This window comes from Ochlerotatus camptorhynchus, unplaced genomic scaffold (genome assembly GCF_037179485.1).
Source record: "Ochlerotatus camptorhynchus isolate MF236.1 unplaced genomic scaffold, CSIRO-AGI_Acam_v1.1 ptg000386l, whole genome shotgun sequence".
Lineage (NCBI taxonomy): Eukaryota > Metazoa > Arthropoda > Insecta > Diptera > Culicidae > Ochlerotatus > Ochlerotatus camptorhynchus.
Window position 1 is genome coordinate 123,795 of NW_027040873.1, and position 18,081 is coordinate 141,875.

General features: G+C 38.7%; 1 protein-coding gene across 4 annotated transcripts in view; it reads right to left on the reverse strand.

The window, feature by feature from the left end:
• uif (sushi, von Willebrand factor type A, EGF and pentraxin domain-containing protein uif) overlaps positions 1–18,081 on the reverse strand; it is a 71,902-nt gene that overhangs the window by 22,408 nt on the left and 31,413 nt on the right. For 3 of the 4 annotated variants that reach the window (XM_065233054.1, XM_065233053.1, XM_065233056.1), the window contains exons 9-18: positions 17,841–18,043; positions 17,282–17,775; positions 16,969–17,219; positions 12,524–16,879; positions 12,296–12,461; positions 11,981–12,226; positions 10,483–11,553; positions 1,820–1,921; positions 588–952; positions 52–515 (exon numbers count right to left, since the gene is read on the reverse strand). In XM_065233054.1, coding sequence (XP_065089126.1) covers positions 52–515; positions 588–952; positions 1,820–1,921; positions 10,483–11,553; positions 11,981–12,226; positions 12,296–12,461; positions 12,524–16,879; positions 16,969–17,219; positions 17,282–17,775; positions 17,841–18,043 — 7,718 coding nt within the window. The remainder of the gene's footprint in view (positions 1–51; positions 516–587; positions 953–1,819; positions 1,922–10,482; positions 11,554–11,980; positions 12,227–12,295; positions 12,462–12,523; positions 16,880–16,968; positions 17,220–17,281; positions 17,776–17,840; positions 18,044–18,081) is intronic. The other variant, XM_065233055.1, reaches the window with a different exon arrangement.

Sequence of the window (18,081 nt, forward strand, 5' to 3'; positions counted from 1 at the left end):
ATGTTTTAAATTTCAAGTATTCTGCAATTGCTCATCATAATATTAACTTACAGCTGCATTCGTTTTTGTGCTATGATTTGGTGGACATGGTATACAGAAGGTCTGCTGTTTTTCAGGCTGGTAGAATCCTTTACCACATTCTACACAAATATTGACAGTTCCGTTGAGATAGGTTCCAGGAGCGCAAACTGGCAGAGAGCATTCTTCGATACTGGCAGCTCCAGCCTTTGGTGTTGTTCTTCCTAGAGGACAGGCAGCACAAGCCGGTTGTACACCCTGAGTTCTATAGGATCCTCGAGGACATGCTTCACATTTTCCATCAACTCCCAACTGCATGCCTGACTTGCACTCATCTCGGCACTCAGATTTCGACGTTGCTTCAGGAATCCTAGTCGTTTGTCCCAATCCACAGATTTCACACGAGAAAGAACCCTCGTTTGGTTGATAGAACCCATATCCACATGGTTGGCATAAGCCAGTATCAGTGTCCAAATATTTCCCAGTAGGACATCGTTCTACAAACACAAAATGCAATGAAATAATATTGCTCGATTGATTTCATCGAATATAATGAGGGTTCATAATACCTTTGCATTCAGCTGCAGATCGTGCTCCGGTAATAGAAGTGACACCGGATCGGCCAGCAATGTTAGGACAGCTTTTGCACTGTAGTTGGCCAATCTCCGATTGATATGATCCTCTTGGACAGGCGATGCATGTTTTGCTCGTAGTGTTGAAATACGTACCAACAGCGCACGGAACACAGTCTGGAACCTGTACCACTTGGCCAACTGGGCATGCGTAATCAGAATTCAGTACCAGAGATGCTGGATCAGCGAACGTATTGGGAAGTATGTCCTGTACATCAAACTGATCATCTTCAAGGATAAGCTTCTCGAGTAGAGAGCGCACATCTGATCTTTCGCCGCTCGAAGAATGTAACACAGGATCGCTAAGTGAAAATTGAAGATTAATCATTTGAATACACATAATTTCATGATAACTCCAGGCGAAAATAAAATGCACACAACATTTTCGAAATGCATGCAACACTTAATGTAGTCACAGTATTCAAGGAGAAGTAATTTATTTTTATCAACGTTCATTTAATACTTTTGCCTTAACATATCAAACCTAAATAGACTCAGGAAATTGTACCATGACAACAACAAAATGGTAGCTTGGCCTGGGCAATGTCACCACGATAAACACACGGATTACAAACATATTGATATCAATGAGATAATTTGCAGCTCTAACAGTGCCTGTATGACAGCGAGAATTGTTGATTCACATGAGCAGAATCGTATTCAATTCCATAAATATTCATAAAAACCCGAAAAGATTGCTCTCTATGAAGACCGCTACGATTTTGTAACAGTCATTATAGTAATTGTATTAATTTTAGACTTAGTGATAGTTCTTTTACCGATTTAAACCCAACAAAGTAAATCAAGTGCTGTACTATCAAAGCGTCATATGCATAACAAATGAGTGAATTTTGTTTTGATTGTATGAACAAAGTTCACTTTTGGCCCTTTTTTTTAACATAATCATTTCAATTATATTTTAATAAAAAAATAAAGAAACCCGTTTTGAACAAACTCGGGAATAGGATCAAGATAGCATTTTATTATTGATGATATTTGTGGTATGATGCTTCAAGAGCAGTAAGTAGTGATACAAAATAAAAATCATAGAGTTATCCAAAGAGTTTGGTAGGTGAAGTCTTCGCTACAAATTTACCAAATGGGTGAATATAATCTAAGAGTGAATTGAATTATAATGGTGATAAATCATGTTTTAAAATAACACATACTTAACCGCAGGAAATACCATCTCCAACGTATAGGTGTCGCCATTCTGTTGCCTACTTTGACGCGTTCTGTCTTCAGTGATAAATTGAGCACCATCTTTATTGCTGTTTAGGGCAATATAATTAAAACAGAGAAAGGGTTTCCAACTCAATTAAAAGGCATTTTTTTTTTAATTTATTAATTCTTGAAACGTTTCAGATTGTCTTGTTTTTTATCACCATCACCATACAAGTCGGAAATTGATGAGCCGGAAAAAGTGTTGAAACTTTGATGAATTTATTATTGATTTATTGTTAGTATTATTTTCCTTATAACTATTATTATTATTCATTAACGACACTTTACCATGATCGTGACACTCGTGTCGGGTTAATTTAATTGGTTAAATGCTTCTATGTAGAAATGATGTTAATTCTATTTCGATTAAATTGTTATTATTTTTTCATACGAGATTAATTGGCTAATAATCATATTTCCGTTTACTCTGAAATAATCAAATATATAAAAAAACAGCTTCAGTCTGCTAAAGAAGCTCATAAGTAAGGAAGAATCAATCATGTTTTTTTTTTGTTACATTTTAGTAACGATATGTTGTAGTTATTTTTGTGTATGGGATTCATTTTTTTTCATAACACCATGCCGCTATACACATAAGACATGTTCTATGCCAAATAGAATAGCCTTGTTACACCTCTAAACAAGGTTGCAAATACTCATTTCAGCTAAAAAAATGTTTTTTTTTAAATTATGAAATAATTAGATACTATGATCATATTTTGAATAGATAAGATACAAGATGAGGTTGCAAAGAATGTGTTTGACATATTAAACCTGTTTATTTACCTTCATGAAAGGCACAATCAGTAATTTTTAACACACTCACTCACTCACTCAGCGATCAGTAAATCGGTGATTGTGACTCATACAAAGCAAAATTTTCAGGTTTTATGTTTCAAACGCATACTGTGTAACCTCTTCTTGTAAGTTACAAGTAAAATATGTCATCATTCTATCTTTTGGTTTTATTATTCCGAAAAACATTATTTTAACTGAAATGAGTATTTCCAACCTTGCCTCTAAACATTGATTATGAACTTCATTTTCTCAGGAATCGAGTAGGCTGGCAAGTTTTTCAGTGTCTTCTTCAATTCTTTTCTACCCCATTTGGAACTTCACACCGGGAGTTCAGCTTCGAACCTGTTCGGATACGGTTGTGTATAAGTTTATTTCTGTTTTGTGCGTGCGTTCGCTGATTTTGCCAGATTAGCGCTGGCACTCTGCCTCCCGGACGTGTGTGATTGGTGGTTTTCTCGCTTTCCGAGAAGTTTTGGAATCGAAAAAGAAAACGTGATGCATCATGTTTGCAGGCATCAGAAGAAGTGTCGCTATCTGCGTTGTTTGTTTTTTTCTTCGCTTGTGCTCCCGGTACAGAAATTTGTGGCGTCGCGTGTGATAGTTTTTGATTTCAGTTTGTTTACGCGTTGTATGATTTTGTGAGCGGTCGCTTCGTGTTCGCGTCATGGAGCAATCGACTACATTCGACCAGAGGATTGATCCCCGTAGGGCGGGTCTATGATCGGAGCTACTACACCAAGCGTGACATAGCTGCTTGCAAGGGATTCAGTTGGACTGATTTGGTGAGATTGTTCCATTTTTCTACTTTTGTCTATTTAAACTGAATTTCTATGAATGCGTATCGTTTGGAATCATTTGATTCGGATGAGACTCTTAACTTTTATTTGTTTACATTGTGTTTCAATTGGTATTCTTAAGAACTTCACAAAATAAGGTTTCAATATTTAAATTGAGCAGATCGACTAGCCTGGTGGCTGCCGCTTTTGCTTACTGAGTAGAAGACCATCGGGGATCCACATTGTAAAGATTCCCTATTTTCAGCTTTTTTACAGGCTGGAGTTGTTGTTTGAACCATTTAGTTTATCAATTTAATTTATCTGTATAACAATTATTCACAAGCATTCTTCCAGGTCAATTCAAGAATAGTTTGATGATGATAAATCTTTCTAATATTCACATTACAGTTATGACCCGATCCTGTCAATCTCTCCGCGCATCAGACTGTTATTTTTCAATAATTCCACATAATTGTAATTTCATACCTTCCTCCTTCAAGATGAATGTTTAAGATACACATACTTGCTAGCTGACAAAATGGGGTCATTGCTGTATAATTATTCTCTTTTTGCAGCCTTCATTCAGACTGGATCTATTGATTTAAATTATTTGAGTTTTCTTCCAGCTCTTTGATGACGGAACATCACTAGATTTATACTGTAATGATTCACTCTTACAGCTTTCACCCTGGTTTTGTCTGTTGATTTGATTTGTTTGAATTGGTTTTCAGCTCTTTGGTGTTGGCAGTCGCGGGCGATCAATTTTGCTCATGCTCATGCTCTAAGTTCATTTTCAGCATTTCGATGATGGAACGTCTTCAGATTTATATTATAATGGGGCTTATTACGGATGTCACATCACGGTGAAAAGTTGTCACTTGTCGTCACGGTGAAGTGATTCCCATTTGATTTGTACGGTAATCATGGCTCTTATTCTGAGTATCACTTTCTTATCACCGTGTAGTGACACCCGTAATAAGGCCCAATGATACACCATTTGGTTTTGGCTTCGGGCAAATCCAAGTATAATGCATGATAACACTGATTCATTTAAAACCATGGTCGCATCACTTATCAAGGTGAATCCTGATCCAACGAACACAACTTACTAACAACATCTCTTTTTCTGTGTCTTTTGTTGGAAATTTCAGGGTTACATCTTCCTTATTGGGAGCTGAGGAGACATAGAGCTGCATCACAGACAAACAGACGTAACTCTTTGAAAAACTTGTTCTTGAAAACATAGTATCTCAAAACATATAACCTCAGTAACGACATCTCTCTGGCTTCTCGCGGAAAACAAGCTTGCTCGCTAACTCGTAAACAATATTGCATAAAAGTTCTATCGAATGTATGGAAACGTCAAAGTGATCCGATGCCAGCGCTGCGGCGAGTAGTTCGCGGAACTGATAATATTCAAATCAACCGTTAAATGCATGAACGAAGACACACAATGAAGAGTTACGTCTGTTTGTCTGTGGCTGCATCATATTGTATGTAAAATAATTATTATTTTCATTGCGGAATACCAGTTTTTTATCCATATAAATGTATTTTCATTATTACGTATTTTAATGTTCTGATATATCTCATTTCTCCATTACATATGTTTACTATATATATAAATAAATACTGGGTTGGGAGGGAGCATCAGGGTATCATTTGACCTGAAACTGGACGATTGGAGTGGTATGACAACCGGAGTCTAGGAGGGAATAAACACTATCATTTTCTTTATCCTACCGATTCGATTGTGATGGTGTGAATTCTACTCCAACAGTTTCAGTGAGATTGACGCGCCCTTCTTAACAAACCATCCTGTAGGAAGCTTAATAAGTATTGCGAATTGCGTTATTCGATTTGTTGGATCGTATCGTTGGAAGGAGATTCTTAAATTCCCGTGGATTTCGCGTAAGTGTCTCTGCTTACGGGTCCACCCCACCGTTTTTGGCCCTTCATACAGCGATATTGTGAATTCAGATCGGTAGCTCAAATTGATCTTGCTATTAAGTGGAGCTGCATACAAGACAAGATCTTCGAAGGGATGGTGGCTACCTTACATACATTTGGAACTTCACACCGGGCCTCAAATTAGTGTTCCATGAACACTGCCACAGTTGGTATTCAGAGCTCTCTATACCATTTTGTTCATTCGTACTATACACGCACAACTATACTCCCCACGGTGGGCGTTTAATTTTTACACCTGGACTATTGCTAGACTAGACCAGGAATCGAACTAACCACCTCCAGCAGACTTCCGATTTAGTTAGATGAAGAGGACTTCCATGTATTAAATTCCTTCTACAACACAGCATCACGCTCTGTAGAACTCCACAAAATAAACAGATGTTTATTTATTGGAATCATTCTTTTATTTTGTTTTTTATTTCTTCATCAACAGGCTTCTTAGCCCCAATGATGGATAAGTTGTTGCCAATGAACTAAGTTAATATACATTAAAACTACACATATGTTTCAAATTATCTAAAAACATTAAGAAATATAGCACGTAGCAGGTCACGCGAAGTTAAAATCAAATTGACTGGCAACCCGGTTGAAAACTCTCTCTATCCCAGTAATGGCACTGTTCATTCCGTAATTGGTGCGGTGAGGTTGAGGTCGTAGCATTGCATTGTTCCGTAGAGATCTTGGTCGCACATACAAGTTGATTCGTTGTAGGATTTCAGGACAATCAACTCGACCCAGCAAGACATCAGAAACCAGCATAGCCTTAGCAACGTCTCTTCATGTACTAAGTGTATCCAGACGAATTAGCTGACATCGGTGCTCGTTGTTTGGGAAACAAAATGGATCCCGCCATGGTAGTCGACGAAGTGCGAATCGAACAAACCGCCGTTGCACTGATTCTATTCTCTCAATTCCATTTTGGTAGTGAGTGCTCCAAACAGTCGAACAGTACTCCAATGTCGACCGAACTAATGCACAGTAGAGCGCCTTTAGACAATAAATGTCCGTCAAATCTTTTGTTAACCGGAAGATAAAGCCTAGAGATTTTGAAGCTTTATTCACTACGAACGACACGTGCTGCTTGAAGGTCAACTGGGAGCCGAGGATAATTCCCAAGTCCTTTTATTCGTTCACTCTTACCAGTGGTACTCCAGAAAATGAATAATCATGGAGTTTTGGATCTTTCAGTCGAGAAAACGTAATAACTGAGCATTTTGCAGAATTTACGGTCATACGATTCATCTGGCACCAATGAGCGAATGCATCAAGTTGTTGTTGCAGAAACTGAGCGTCAGCCTCAGAACGAATCTTGAAATATAGCTTGAAGTCAGCAAACGAAAGCCTTGGTCCATCCAGCACTGCATTGACATCGTTGAAGTATAAAAGGAGGATGAATGGTCCAAGATGACTTCCCTGCGGAATCCCTGACGTGATTGGAAATGAAGCTGAAGTGGATTCGCCGATGACTACTTGCGAGCGACGACCGTTCAAGTAGGACTGGAACCAATCCAAAAGAGTTCCATGAATTCCAAGCTTTTCAAGCTTCGGTACAGCAATTTGATGGTTGACCTTATCGAATGCTGCGGATAAGTCCAAATATAGTACATCCGTTTGTGCTCGTTCAAGCATACTGTCTGTTACGTAAGAAGTGAGACATAAAAGGTTTGACGCGGTTGAACGACCGGGAAGAAACCATGCTGGTCTAGGCTTAAAAATGGCTTGCAATGAAAGAATAATTGTTCCATCACAACAAGCTCAAAGAGTTTGGAAACAGCGCATAACGAGGATATTCCGCGATAATTATCAACATTCTTCCTATCGCCGTTTTTGTGTACAGGTACAGCAGGACGAAAACACTCCGGATGAAAGCGACAAGCTGAAGATCACTTGAAGTGGCTCGAGTAAGCTGTCAATGCAGTTATTCAAAAACAATGACGGAATTCCATTGGGACCTAAGCACGTTGACACTTTTAGTTTACGTGCAGCTGCCATAATCGCATCATTGTTGACAGTGACTTCAGGCATAGCTAGCCCTGAAGGCTGTGTGTTGCTAGATGCTGATGATATCTGTCTATCGGATGGCAATTCGTTAGAGAAAATCCTAGAAAACTTCGAGGCAAACATGTCACACATGGCTTGTGGTTCAGAGGCTACGGTCCCATTCCACTTCATTGAATAAGGCAGGTCACACTCGTTACATTGCTGTTTGACATAATCCCAGAAGGATTGTGGGTGGGATTTGAGTCTTCGTTGTAACCCCGTCTGATATCGAATATAACATCTCTTGCTTACGTGTTTATAGATTATGTTCAGCTTGACGTAGTGGTCACGCAGCGATACACTCCTGTTTTTCGAAAATCTTCTTAGGGCGGCTCTCTTTTGTCTTTTCAGCCTTCGGAGTTCGGGAGTGAGCCATGGGGTACGACCAACGGCTACCGTCTTCTTGGGAACATGTCAGTCGATCGCATATGAAAGAATATGACAGAATGTCTGTGCAGCTATGTTCACTTTGGTTCCGTCAAGAATGTTCTCCCAGTCTAGTGTCTCAAGAAGAAGAATGATGCTGTGATAGTCTGCATTCCTGAAATCGTAAATGACAGGAGATGGATTGACAGTGTCTTCCTTTACATTTCTTCTCTCGATATTGAGATGCAACGGTGTATGATGAGGTACGAACTTCACCAGCGGAGCTGGGGCCAACGTTATCGATGGGGCATTGTCATAGGAGCTAACAGAACATAAATCAAGGATTCTGTTGTTCTCGTTTACAGCATGATTAATCTGCTGGAGTGTAGCAGTGCTGTAGCTGTCCAGATTTGTGTGAATTTTTTTTACATAGGTTAAATCTCACAATGGGACAACTATTTTCATAAAATAATACCATGATGTGATCCTACTTATTTGAATGAAGAGAGTGGAGGGAAAGTTGTTAACTATCGATTTTAATCAAAAATTGAGATTTATACTGTAATTATGGCTTATTATTATAGCTCTTCAGTGACACTACTGTTTGTGTTTTTAATGTCATAGTTTGTTTGGGAAAAATTTTTATGGCGTAAATTTACAGTGCTGTTTCAAATAAAAGCAGTGCAAGCCAATTTCCATGTTAAATATTAGACAGGTTAGGTTATGGCTATACGTTCCTATTATGGTGTATTCCAATTATGCCTTTATAGCCATAACTGGTGCATATACACCATTATAGGAACGTTTAGCCATAGCAGGTACACCCAGTCTATACCAATTATAAATCAAACTAATAAAATTGCTATTATTTAAAAAAAAAAACTATCTTATATCTCTCTTCCGAACAAGTGCTAAAAAAAATTGGTATCTGAGGATTTTTTTAATTTAATGAAATTTTACCCATGCTTAGATCATGAATTATTTTAATCCCCGCACAGCAGCGTAGGTATTTCATTGTAACTACCCCCTTATTTGGCTGTTTTCTAATGTTTTCATGTCCAGTTTTTAATCATTAAGTTCAATAAAATTTTAAAATCTAGCATCAATCTAGATGCAAATTTAGCATCTTTCAAATTTTTATTGTCACATATTATTTGTTATGAAACATTGAAGCATTCCCTACGGAGCATTTAATCTTTTTATCGCTGTATAGATTTACTATCTTGCCCATGATTTTTTTAATTTGATGAGTGGAGCGAGGGCGAGCGTCCAGAAAAAGCTTTTAACGATAAAATGATCCTTAAAAATAATGCAAATAAAGTTATCCAATAAAAAATATGAAATATGCCATTAAAAATAACGTTCTTTATTGGCACATTTCATATTTTTATTGGACATTTTAGTATTTTTTAGGGAACATTTCATATATTTTTAAAGAAAATTGCATTTTTTATTAATATTGGATAAATACTTATATCAAAAATCAAAGAAAATTAGTTTTCCTGTGATGCTAAAGAAAATTGATGCGTAAATACATTTTTTTTCTATTTCAAACTTACCAAACTTTTTACCATCATGGTGTAGACAAAATATTTTTGCTCGTAGATTTTCTTGGATTTTCAATATAACTTTTCGTTATTAAAAAAAAACAAAAAATGTTTATTTTTCACCGGTGGCTGTATGCTTCGCGTAACTCTAGCGTGAAATTTCAAAAGCACAAATGTCAGTTTCCACAAAACATATAAATATGAATTTGCTATTCTTTGTTTGCTGCGTTACTACAAACAGAGCGTACCGATTACACAATTTTATGTTTTGTGACTTTGAAAAATTAATTTTTTATGTGTTTTGGGCTTATGGTGCTCTTCCCTAGAAGCACCCTTGTTATAAATTGGTCTTGGAAACTTATATACGACTTATTTCCGGTATAAACAAGTTGCTGCAACTTTTGGGACAGAATTGTGTTACTTGGGTTGTCATCCATTCCAATTTTTCATTTGGAAATTAAATTTTCATATTTAATATTTCATCGAACGTTTTTGCCTATTTAAAACTTTTGAATTTTCCACTGAATGTTTTAAATTTATTACCGATTATTAATTTAAAAGTAACCGATTCACTACAAACCAGATCAAAATGCCAGTATCATTCCAATACATATAATAGCAGTCAGAATAACCAACCCAAATATAGATAATTTCACTATTAGACGCTATGAAAAATTGTCAAACTTTAGAAAACAACACATACGGCGTGACTTTTGACAAATAATTCACGAGTTTCAAATGCTCGATATGACGGAAATGTACGCTCATGTCGAAGTAGTTCCTACCCTACTACAGATATGTTGGTTTTGGAAAGTTTTGTGATGTAAAATAAATATCACGTTTTATAAATAAAACGTGAAATAGGTTTTTGTTTTGAATCAGTGTAGTCGTAATATTTTCATTTAATATTTAAAATTACTATATAAGACGTTGATACGATAGTGATAAAGGTCATCTCAGGTTATATAAGGAAATTAAACATATGGTTAGTGATTGATTCAGTGTAGCAGAAGCCCGATGATTAACAATTTATGAGTACAATGTAATATCAAATATAGTAATAACTGGTAGCCATAACATTCATTCCAGTTCAAAAAACGTGAAACTTACCCTGTGATAGGAATACTGGCATCCATAACGTATGTGCTCACATCTTGTTTGGCAGGTTGATTAACAGCTTGGCGTTTCACGATATCGTTTGAGTGGCGATAACGATCACATTTGACATTTATTTGAAGCTCTTTGCATTCACGTGATCCTTCGTTTGAATATGAGCAGAAGTTCCAATCTCTATTCAAAGAGTTTACAGCATTTTTTACTTTTTGACGGAGCACTCCTTGCCCTGCTTCATTACATAGAACGTCGGATGGGAATAACATTTGGATTCTGAAAATGCGTTGAGCAGGTCGTGCAGGCGAACATGATGGATACACAAGTGGTGTTGACGGATCTTCAGTTGGTCGCCAGAATCCTTCCGCACCACACGTATAAAATTCAGGAACGGTTTCCGAAAACTTCATGCCAGGGTTACAAGCAATTGAACATACCTTGAACTGTCCACCGGCACCCCAGTCTTTGCAGTTTTGCGATCCTCCGATAGGATCAGGCAATGGCGGGCAGAAATCTGATAATAATGTCACCTTGAAACTACAACTAGCTGTGTTTCCAGCGGCATCATAAGCAATATACGTGATATCATAACTGCCCCAAAGGAAACTCTGTCCAGAACGTCGACCATTTCGTTCAATTATTTTCGTTACACCAACATTATCACTGAAATGGGGTTCATCCCAATTAACAATTGAAGAACCGTTCCTGGCAATTATCCACAAATCATCCGGACAGTGTTCAACCTTGGGTGCTTCCTTATCATGTTCCAACTGTTTACATTGAGCTCCTGTGTAACCAGATTTACATTTCCTTCTGCCACATGACGAAGGAACAGATCTTTCTACACCACCAGTGCTATTTTCATATCCAGCCCAGTTCAAAATCAAATTTTTGTACAGAACAGGTTCACTACGGCAGTCTCTGACTTGCTTCTGAATTTCCGACGAAACATCTAATGCTCTACTCCAAATCTGGACCTTAGTAATTTTTCCTTGGAAGCCAGCTTCGTTGTAAGCAACAGAGTTGGTTTCATTTGGTTTTAATGCAGGACGACCAAGGACTGACCAAGCACTGAAAATAAATGATATAGTTAGTTATAGATAGTACCGTAATGCACAAAATATCGAACGGTTCGATTATTAAGACCCTTTTTTTAATTTCATAGATGTAGCTCTACTTTGCAACTTAATAAATAAGCGTGATGATTTTCAAAGATAATCCATTTCCATTTTCAAATAAACCTGCAAGAATAGCAAACTTATTTCTGACTGACGAGAAATCCGTTTTGACAGACACGAAAATCGTCCGACCAACAGCAGAGTTTTCGAACATTCTAATTTATTTTTGAAGTCTCAAATTTAAGAGAAAATTTACCAAATGTAACATAGCTTCAACTTGATAAAGTGTCAAGATTTGCGGACCAAGTATCCTTTTCGAGCCTTTGCGGTAATAGTAATGGATAGATTTCTGAAACTTTTTCAACACTGATAATACTTACTAAGCAGGCAATGTACGTCCAGCACCGTATTCAGTACGACCGGCAATCAATCCTTCGGTGATGAGCTGAAGTTGACCAGTCTTTCCATCCCATACAACTGCTACGTGATGCCACTGGCCGTCGTTGATTGTGGTGTACTCTCTGAATGCCAGGAAAGCATCCTGTATGTCTGCAAACAGTGACACTTGAACACCACTTGAGTGAGCTTGCAGGATAACACGTCTTTCCACAACATCGTGCGCGGAACTGGAATTTTAGGTAGTATCAATTAATTATAATGGCTAATATATGTTATGCTTAACTAGCTACACTTACTCAACAGCGTAGAAAGTAGCAAATATGCCCGTATCATCCTTCTGAGCAAACTGTACCCACAATGCAATTGTGAAACTATCGGGTGAACCCGTGTAGAACGGAACCTCTTGTGCAGCTGATGATCGCGTTGGATCACTGAAGTACAAGTCATAATCTACCTGAATTGCTGAAATATAAATGAAAAACGTTAATCAATCTAACATCATGAGCAACACTGAATATACGAACTTTTTCTACAATCATCTCCAGTCAAGTTGAAGGGACATTGACAGTAGAAACCTTCTGTTAAGTCAATGCATGTTGCTCCTGGTGGACATGAGTTGTCTTTACAGTCAATGATGTCTTGGTCACAATTTTCACCAGTGAACCCAGCAGGACAAACACATTTGTATCCACTTCCATGGTCCACACAGGTTGCACCGTTTTTGCAAACTTTCGCTTCGCATGCATCGTATTCATATTGACATCCAACTCCAGCGTAGTCCATGGAACAAGAACAGTTCAATCCAGATCCATAGTCCTTACATTGTCCTCCATTCATGCACGGGTTACCGATACATCTGTCTGGTGCAGTTTCACACTGTTTGCCATCTGTTCCACTTGGACATACACAGAAGTAGTCTTCAAACAAATCAACACAACGAGCATCATTTTTACATGGATGTGCTGGTTCACATGATTCGATCAAGTGTTCACAACGATAACCGCTCCAACCAGCTGGGCATTCGCATTCATAAACTCCAACACGATCCTGGCATACGCCTCCGTTGAGACATGGTGCATCTTCACAATCATCAATATCAGTCTCACACAGTGCTCCTGTATATCCATCCCTACATTGGCAGACAAAGGTGTTGTCCTTATCGAGGCATCGGTCAGTTCCAGTGGGATTGCATGGATCACTTAAGCATTCATCAATCTCAGTTTCACACTGTAATCCAACGAACCCTGGTCGACATTTACATTGGAATCCATCAAGTTGGTCGACACATGTTGCACTGTTTTGACATGGGTTACTAGCGCAATCATCGATGAAATGCTGACAATTCTTGCCTGTGTAACCAGGTTCGCAACTACACTGATATCCATCGATCAAATCTATACAATCACCGTTGTTTTGGCATGGATCGCTTGCACAATCGTTTATATTGATGTTACAGGATTCTCCTGTCCAGCCTGGCAGGCACACACATTCGTGATAAAAGAATCTATCAATACACATGCCATGATTGCAAGGTTCCGATAGACACAAGTCTATCTTCTCTTGACACCGCTTACCAGTGAATCCATTGGGACATACACAGGCAAAATCATTTATTAAGTCCGTACAGTTTGCTCCTAACAGACATGGATTTTCTGCACAATCATCTGTGTTAGTTTCACAAAGCTGACCTTCCCAGCCTGGTAGACATTCACATTTGAAACGGCCCTGTTGAAGTGCAACACACGATGCGTCATTCTTGCAAGGATTACCATTCGCTGTACATGGATCTATCGTTATATCACATTCTTCTCCAGTGTATCCACTGCGGCACAAGCAAGTGAAATTATTATAACCAGGTTCATCCTTACACATGGCTCTCGAAGGACACGTGTCGTTACCGCAATCGCTTTTCTCTGCTTGACAATTGATACCAGAGTAGCCTTGAGCACAGGTACATTTATAACCTTGAGGATGATCTTTGCACGTACCTCCATTATAACACGGTTGAGATGCGCATTCGTCAATATCAATCTCACAACGTCTACCAGAAAAGCCTGCTGGACAGAAACATTGTATTTCATGACCCATTGGCACACATAGGCCTCCATGTTGACAAGAATTCTCATTGCACATTACTGGTTTGCATTCTTCGCGTCCTGTTGCACCAGATCCATCCGTTTTCATTCCCGTTTGACATTCATTACAGGTCAACATTCCCTCAATATTTTGATAGAAATTCTTCGGACATGGCGAGCACGGTGCAAGTCCAGTTGGTGAATATTGCCCAGGTGAACACTTTTTGCGACACTGATCATTGGATTGAGCGGCAGGTTGGAATGTAAAAGTGCTTGTGGGACAAGCCTGACAATCTTTGAATCCACCGGTAGGTGGCTCACTAGAGAATGAATGGATAGGACATTCCAGACATGGAACTAAACCGGTTGGAGAATAAGTTCCATAACCGCATACAGGTACACAAGCAGCAACGTTCTTTGACCCATCTTCTCTAGTGTACGTTCCAGATGGACATCTTAGGCATGATTCTTGGCGTTCCCTATTTTGGTAGTATCCTTTTGGACATGGAGTGCATGTTTTCTGATTTTCTCCAGCATACGTTCCAGCAGGACAATGTAAGCACCGTGGAACATCGCTAGTGTCCATATTCAAAACTTCTCCGGCTGAACAAGTAAAACCTCGTAATATGGAGCTCTTCAATGCTCTAAGTGGAGGGCATTGATTACCAATAGCAGATACATTAGATATTGGTTCAATAACAGCACTTGCATACGGCACACTTAGGTCAAAGATCAATTGCAGTGTGGATCCACAAAGATCATATAATTGAGGTTGTTTGATGGCAGGAACGATAGACAGAATAAAGTCTATTTGGATCATGTTTTCCTCCAGTAGCTTAGGAACCGATTTGATAAACGATACATTCATATTTACATTAACTGCAGAGCAACGTTGTGACAAAATATTGTTCAGATTTGGATAATATTTGCCAAGCATTTCTTGATACTGTAGTAAACAAGACGAAGCTACAGCACCATTAGCCCTGTATATTGTTGTAGCAGTAACGTGATAGTCAGCTTGTTGAGTGTTTTCAGAAACACAGTCAGGAACAACTGATGATGGCTTCCATAACCGTTTAGTTTCACATGAAAAATTCTTGACAGTATCTTCATCTGTAAATCGGAATCCTGGTTTACACGTTGCGGTACAGTCAATTCCTTTGTCGGTGGACTTGCAGTTAATATCTCCATTGTTTGGAGGCTGCAAGTCCCAGTCGACACATTGTGTTGCTTGTACTGACACCTGGAAGTTGCATGTTGCCTTATTGTTGAACCTATCGGTGGCAACTACAGTGACATTTTCAAATCCTCCAATTGGAATAGTAGCACTTTCAGGAATGTACTTAATAGTAACGTCATCAGAGTTATCCGAAACTTTAATACGTTTTCTCGTGTCGTTGAAATTTACTACGTAACTATCCTGCTTGTCAACTAACTCTATGACAAAGCTTTGCGGACAACTCAAAGATGGCGGAGTAATATCAGGTACGGTGATGTTGATTTCGCAAATAGCAACATTGCCATCGTAATCGAATGCTACATACTTTACTATAGTGTCTTGGAAAATATAAGATGGAGTCTTGAAGCTTTGAGGTTTCACTTCTAGCCTTGCAATTGATCCTGAGTTATCGATGGCCACGGGTTCTGTAAAGTTTACTGGTAGAATAGCTCCATTTTGATCACGTTTCACGATTATTGGCTGTTGAGGACAGTTTTGGAATACTGGTGGCTCATTATCTACACAAGGTGAATATCCATAATCATAACCCAGCAATGGATCAGCTGTTGGTTCATCACAGCCCATAAGTTCAAACTTCAAGCATGCGTTGTCCATATAGCTTACAATACCCAAAATGACGAATCGTGCCTGAACAAATTTCGGTAGAGTAATCATCGCTAACTCTCCATAGTTTCCTGGATCGCGCATTGTTAGATTGAAGTTAGGGAAGTACACGACATAGTTCTCATTTTCCGCCTGTTTATAGAAGAATCGAATCTCTGTGGGCCTTCCAACGATATCGTTTGTCACTACACCTTTGACAAGGATGGCTTTAATGCGATTTACTTTTCCTAAGTCTACACTAACATATGTAAAAGCTTCCTGTTTTCCGCACCATCCGGTAACGGAATTCAAACGGATGTTCTTTGCCTCATAGTTTGGTCTTTCTGAAGTTGCATTGATTGCATGATCTGGTATCTTACCGGAAGATAGCCCCAAAGGTTTGATTACCTTACATTCCGGTTCTCTGATACAAGTAATCGGTCTAGGATTAATAAGTATATAACCGGGCCTTGAACATCCAAACAACACCTCGGAACCTTGTTCATAACTCTTGGTGATCTGATACCCATCATTAGGTCTTCCCGGGTCATCACAGACAGGTCCTTCACAACGTAAATCACCAAAGTCCCACACACCATTCTCCATACACCTAACAACATTATCATTTCTAGAACTTTGTCCAGCCAATTTAAATGTATTTTGACAACCAAAGAAGAAAGAGCTCTGGTATCTGGTATCTCCTCTTTGTCCGTATTCTGCACCTGGTGTAGGCATCGGTTCTCCGCAGTCTACTCGTGGACATGATGGAAGAGTTCCGGAAAGCCAGTAATCAGGATAACCTGGTTTTGGATCGTAAACACACTGTCTGAATCCAGCAGAAATTGAATTTCGTAGATTGCGACCGGGAGAACTGCAAGTCAGTGTAACATTTTCTCGGAACGGTACTAATATACTGTCTTTATCTTGACGAAGCACTGCAAGTCCTTCGTTTTTGTCATCAGGTAGAGAGACACATTTTGCATCTTTAAAGTAAGAAAAACGAAATATCGAAGTAGTAAGCGATATAAAAGTTATCTGTTAAATAATTAAATAAATCAATTTAGAAACTTACATATACATTCTGGTACGGTGGCGTTCCACTCTCCAGTTGACATACATAGCAACGAAGTGCTTCCCGAAATGACGTATCCAAAACTACATTGGAACTGAACAACATCACCGAAATGATGATCGGTTTTGTCCGTTAGCAAATTGCCATTTTCAGGTGCACTTAGAACGGGGCACATCATCGGCACACAGGTTTTGTTCCGTTGATACACATCTGCATCGCGTTCGCCACTCTCGGAGTTTTCAATAGTAAATCTGATGGTAATGCAGAGGTTAGAATGGCAAACGTTACAAATTTGCTACCACATAAGTCTTACCCTGCTGTTCCATTGCTGATAAAAAGCTCATAGCCCGTATTGCATCCACACGAGTACGATCCTGGTGAGTTGATACACTTTTGTCTACAGCCACCATTCTTGTTTGAACACTCATTAATATCAATACAATCGATCCTTGTGCAGCCCATTACTTCTAATTTCAAGCACGGAGCTATCATAAAATCTTGAAGTCTAAATCTCACATATCGTGACTCAATCGGTATTGGTAGATTGAGAATAGATAGTGTGGGTTCTAGGATTCTAAATTCTACAGCTGTGCCATCAGGGTTCGCATAATCTTTGAACACATCAGTTATATCATTTGTATATTGAATACGAATAGCAGAAGTGAAAGCTAAGCTGCCATCGAATCGCTGTACTGACATAGTACGGAAACCTCTCATGATTGTTGGGGCTTTGAAATCAAGCAGTACCCAGTTGGCACCTGGATCCATAGAATTTCCACACCAACCAGCTGAATTCAGTCTCAACATCTGTAAATAGTAGAATTATGAGTTTAACTTGTTGATAAAAGCTAATAATATACGTTATTTCTTACCGACTTATCATACCCATCCTCAGTTGAAGATACGGATATGCTGTTATCGGAGACTCCACCAGTTGCTAAACCTAAGTCACCAACTGGTCTACACTCAGTGGACGCTGAGAAACCTGCTTTGCACTGGCAGTAGAATGATCCTGGTGTATTTACACATTCCGTAGATGCTAAATCGCATGGAGATGCTATGCATTCGTTGATATCTATTAAAAATACATGATTAGTGCCTTTAAAGTTCAAA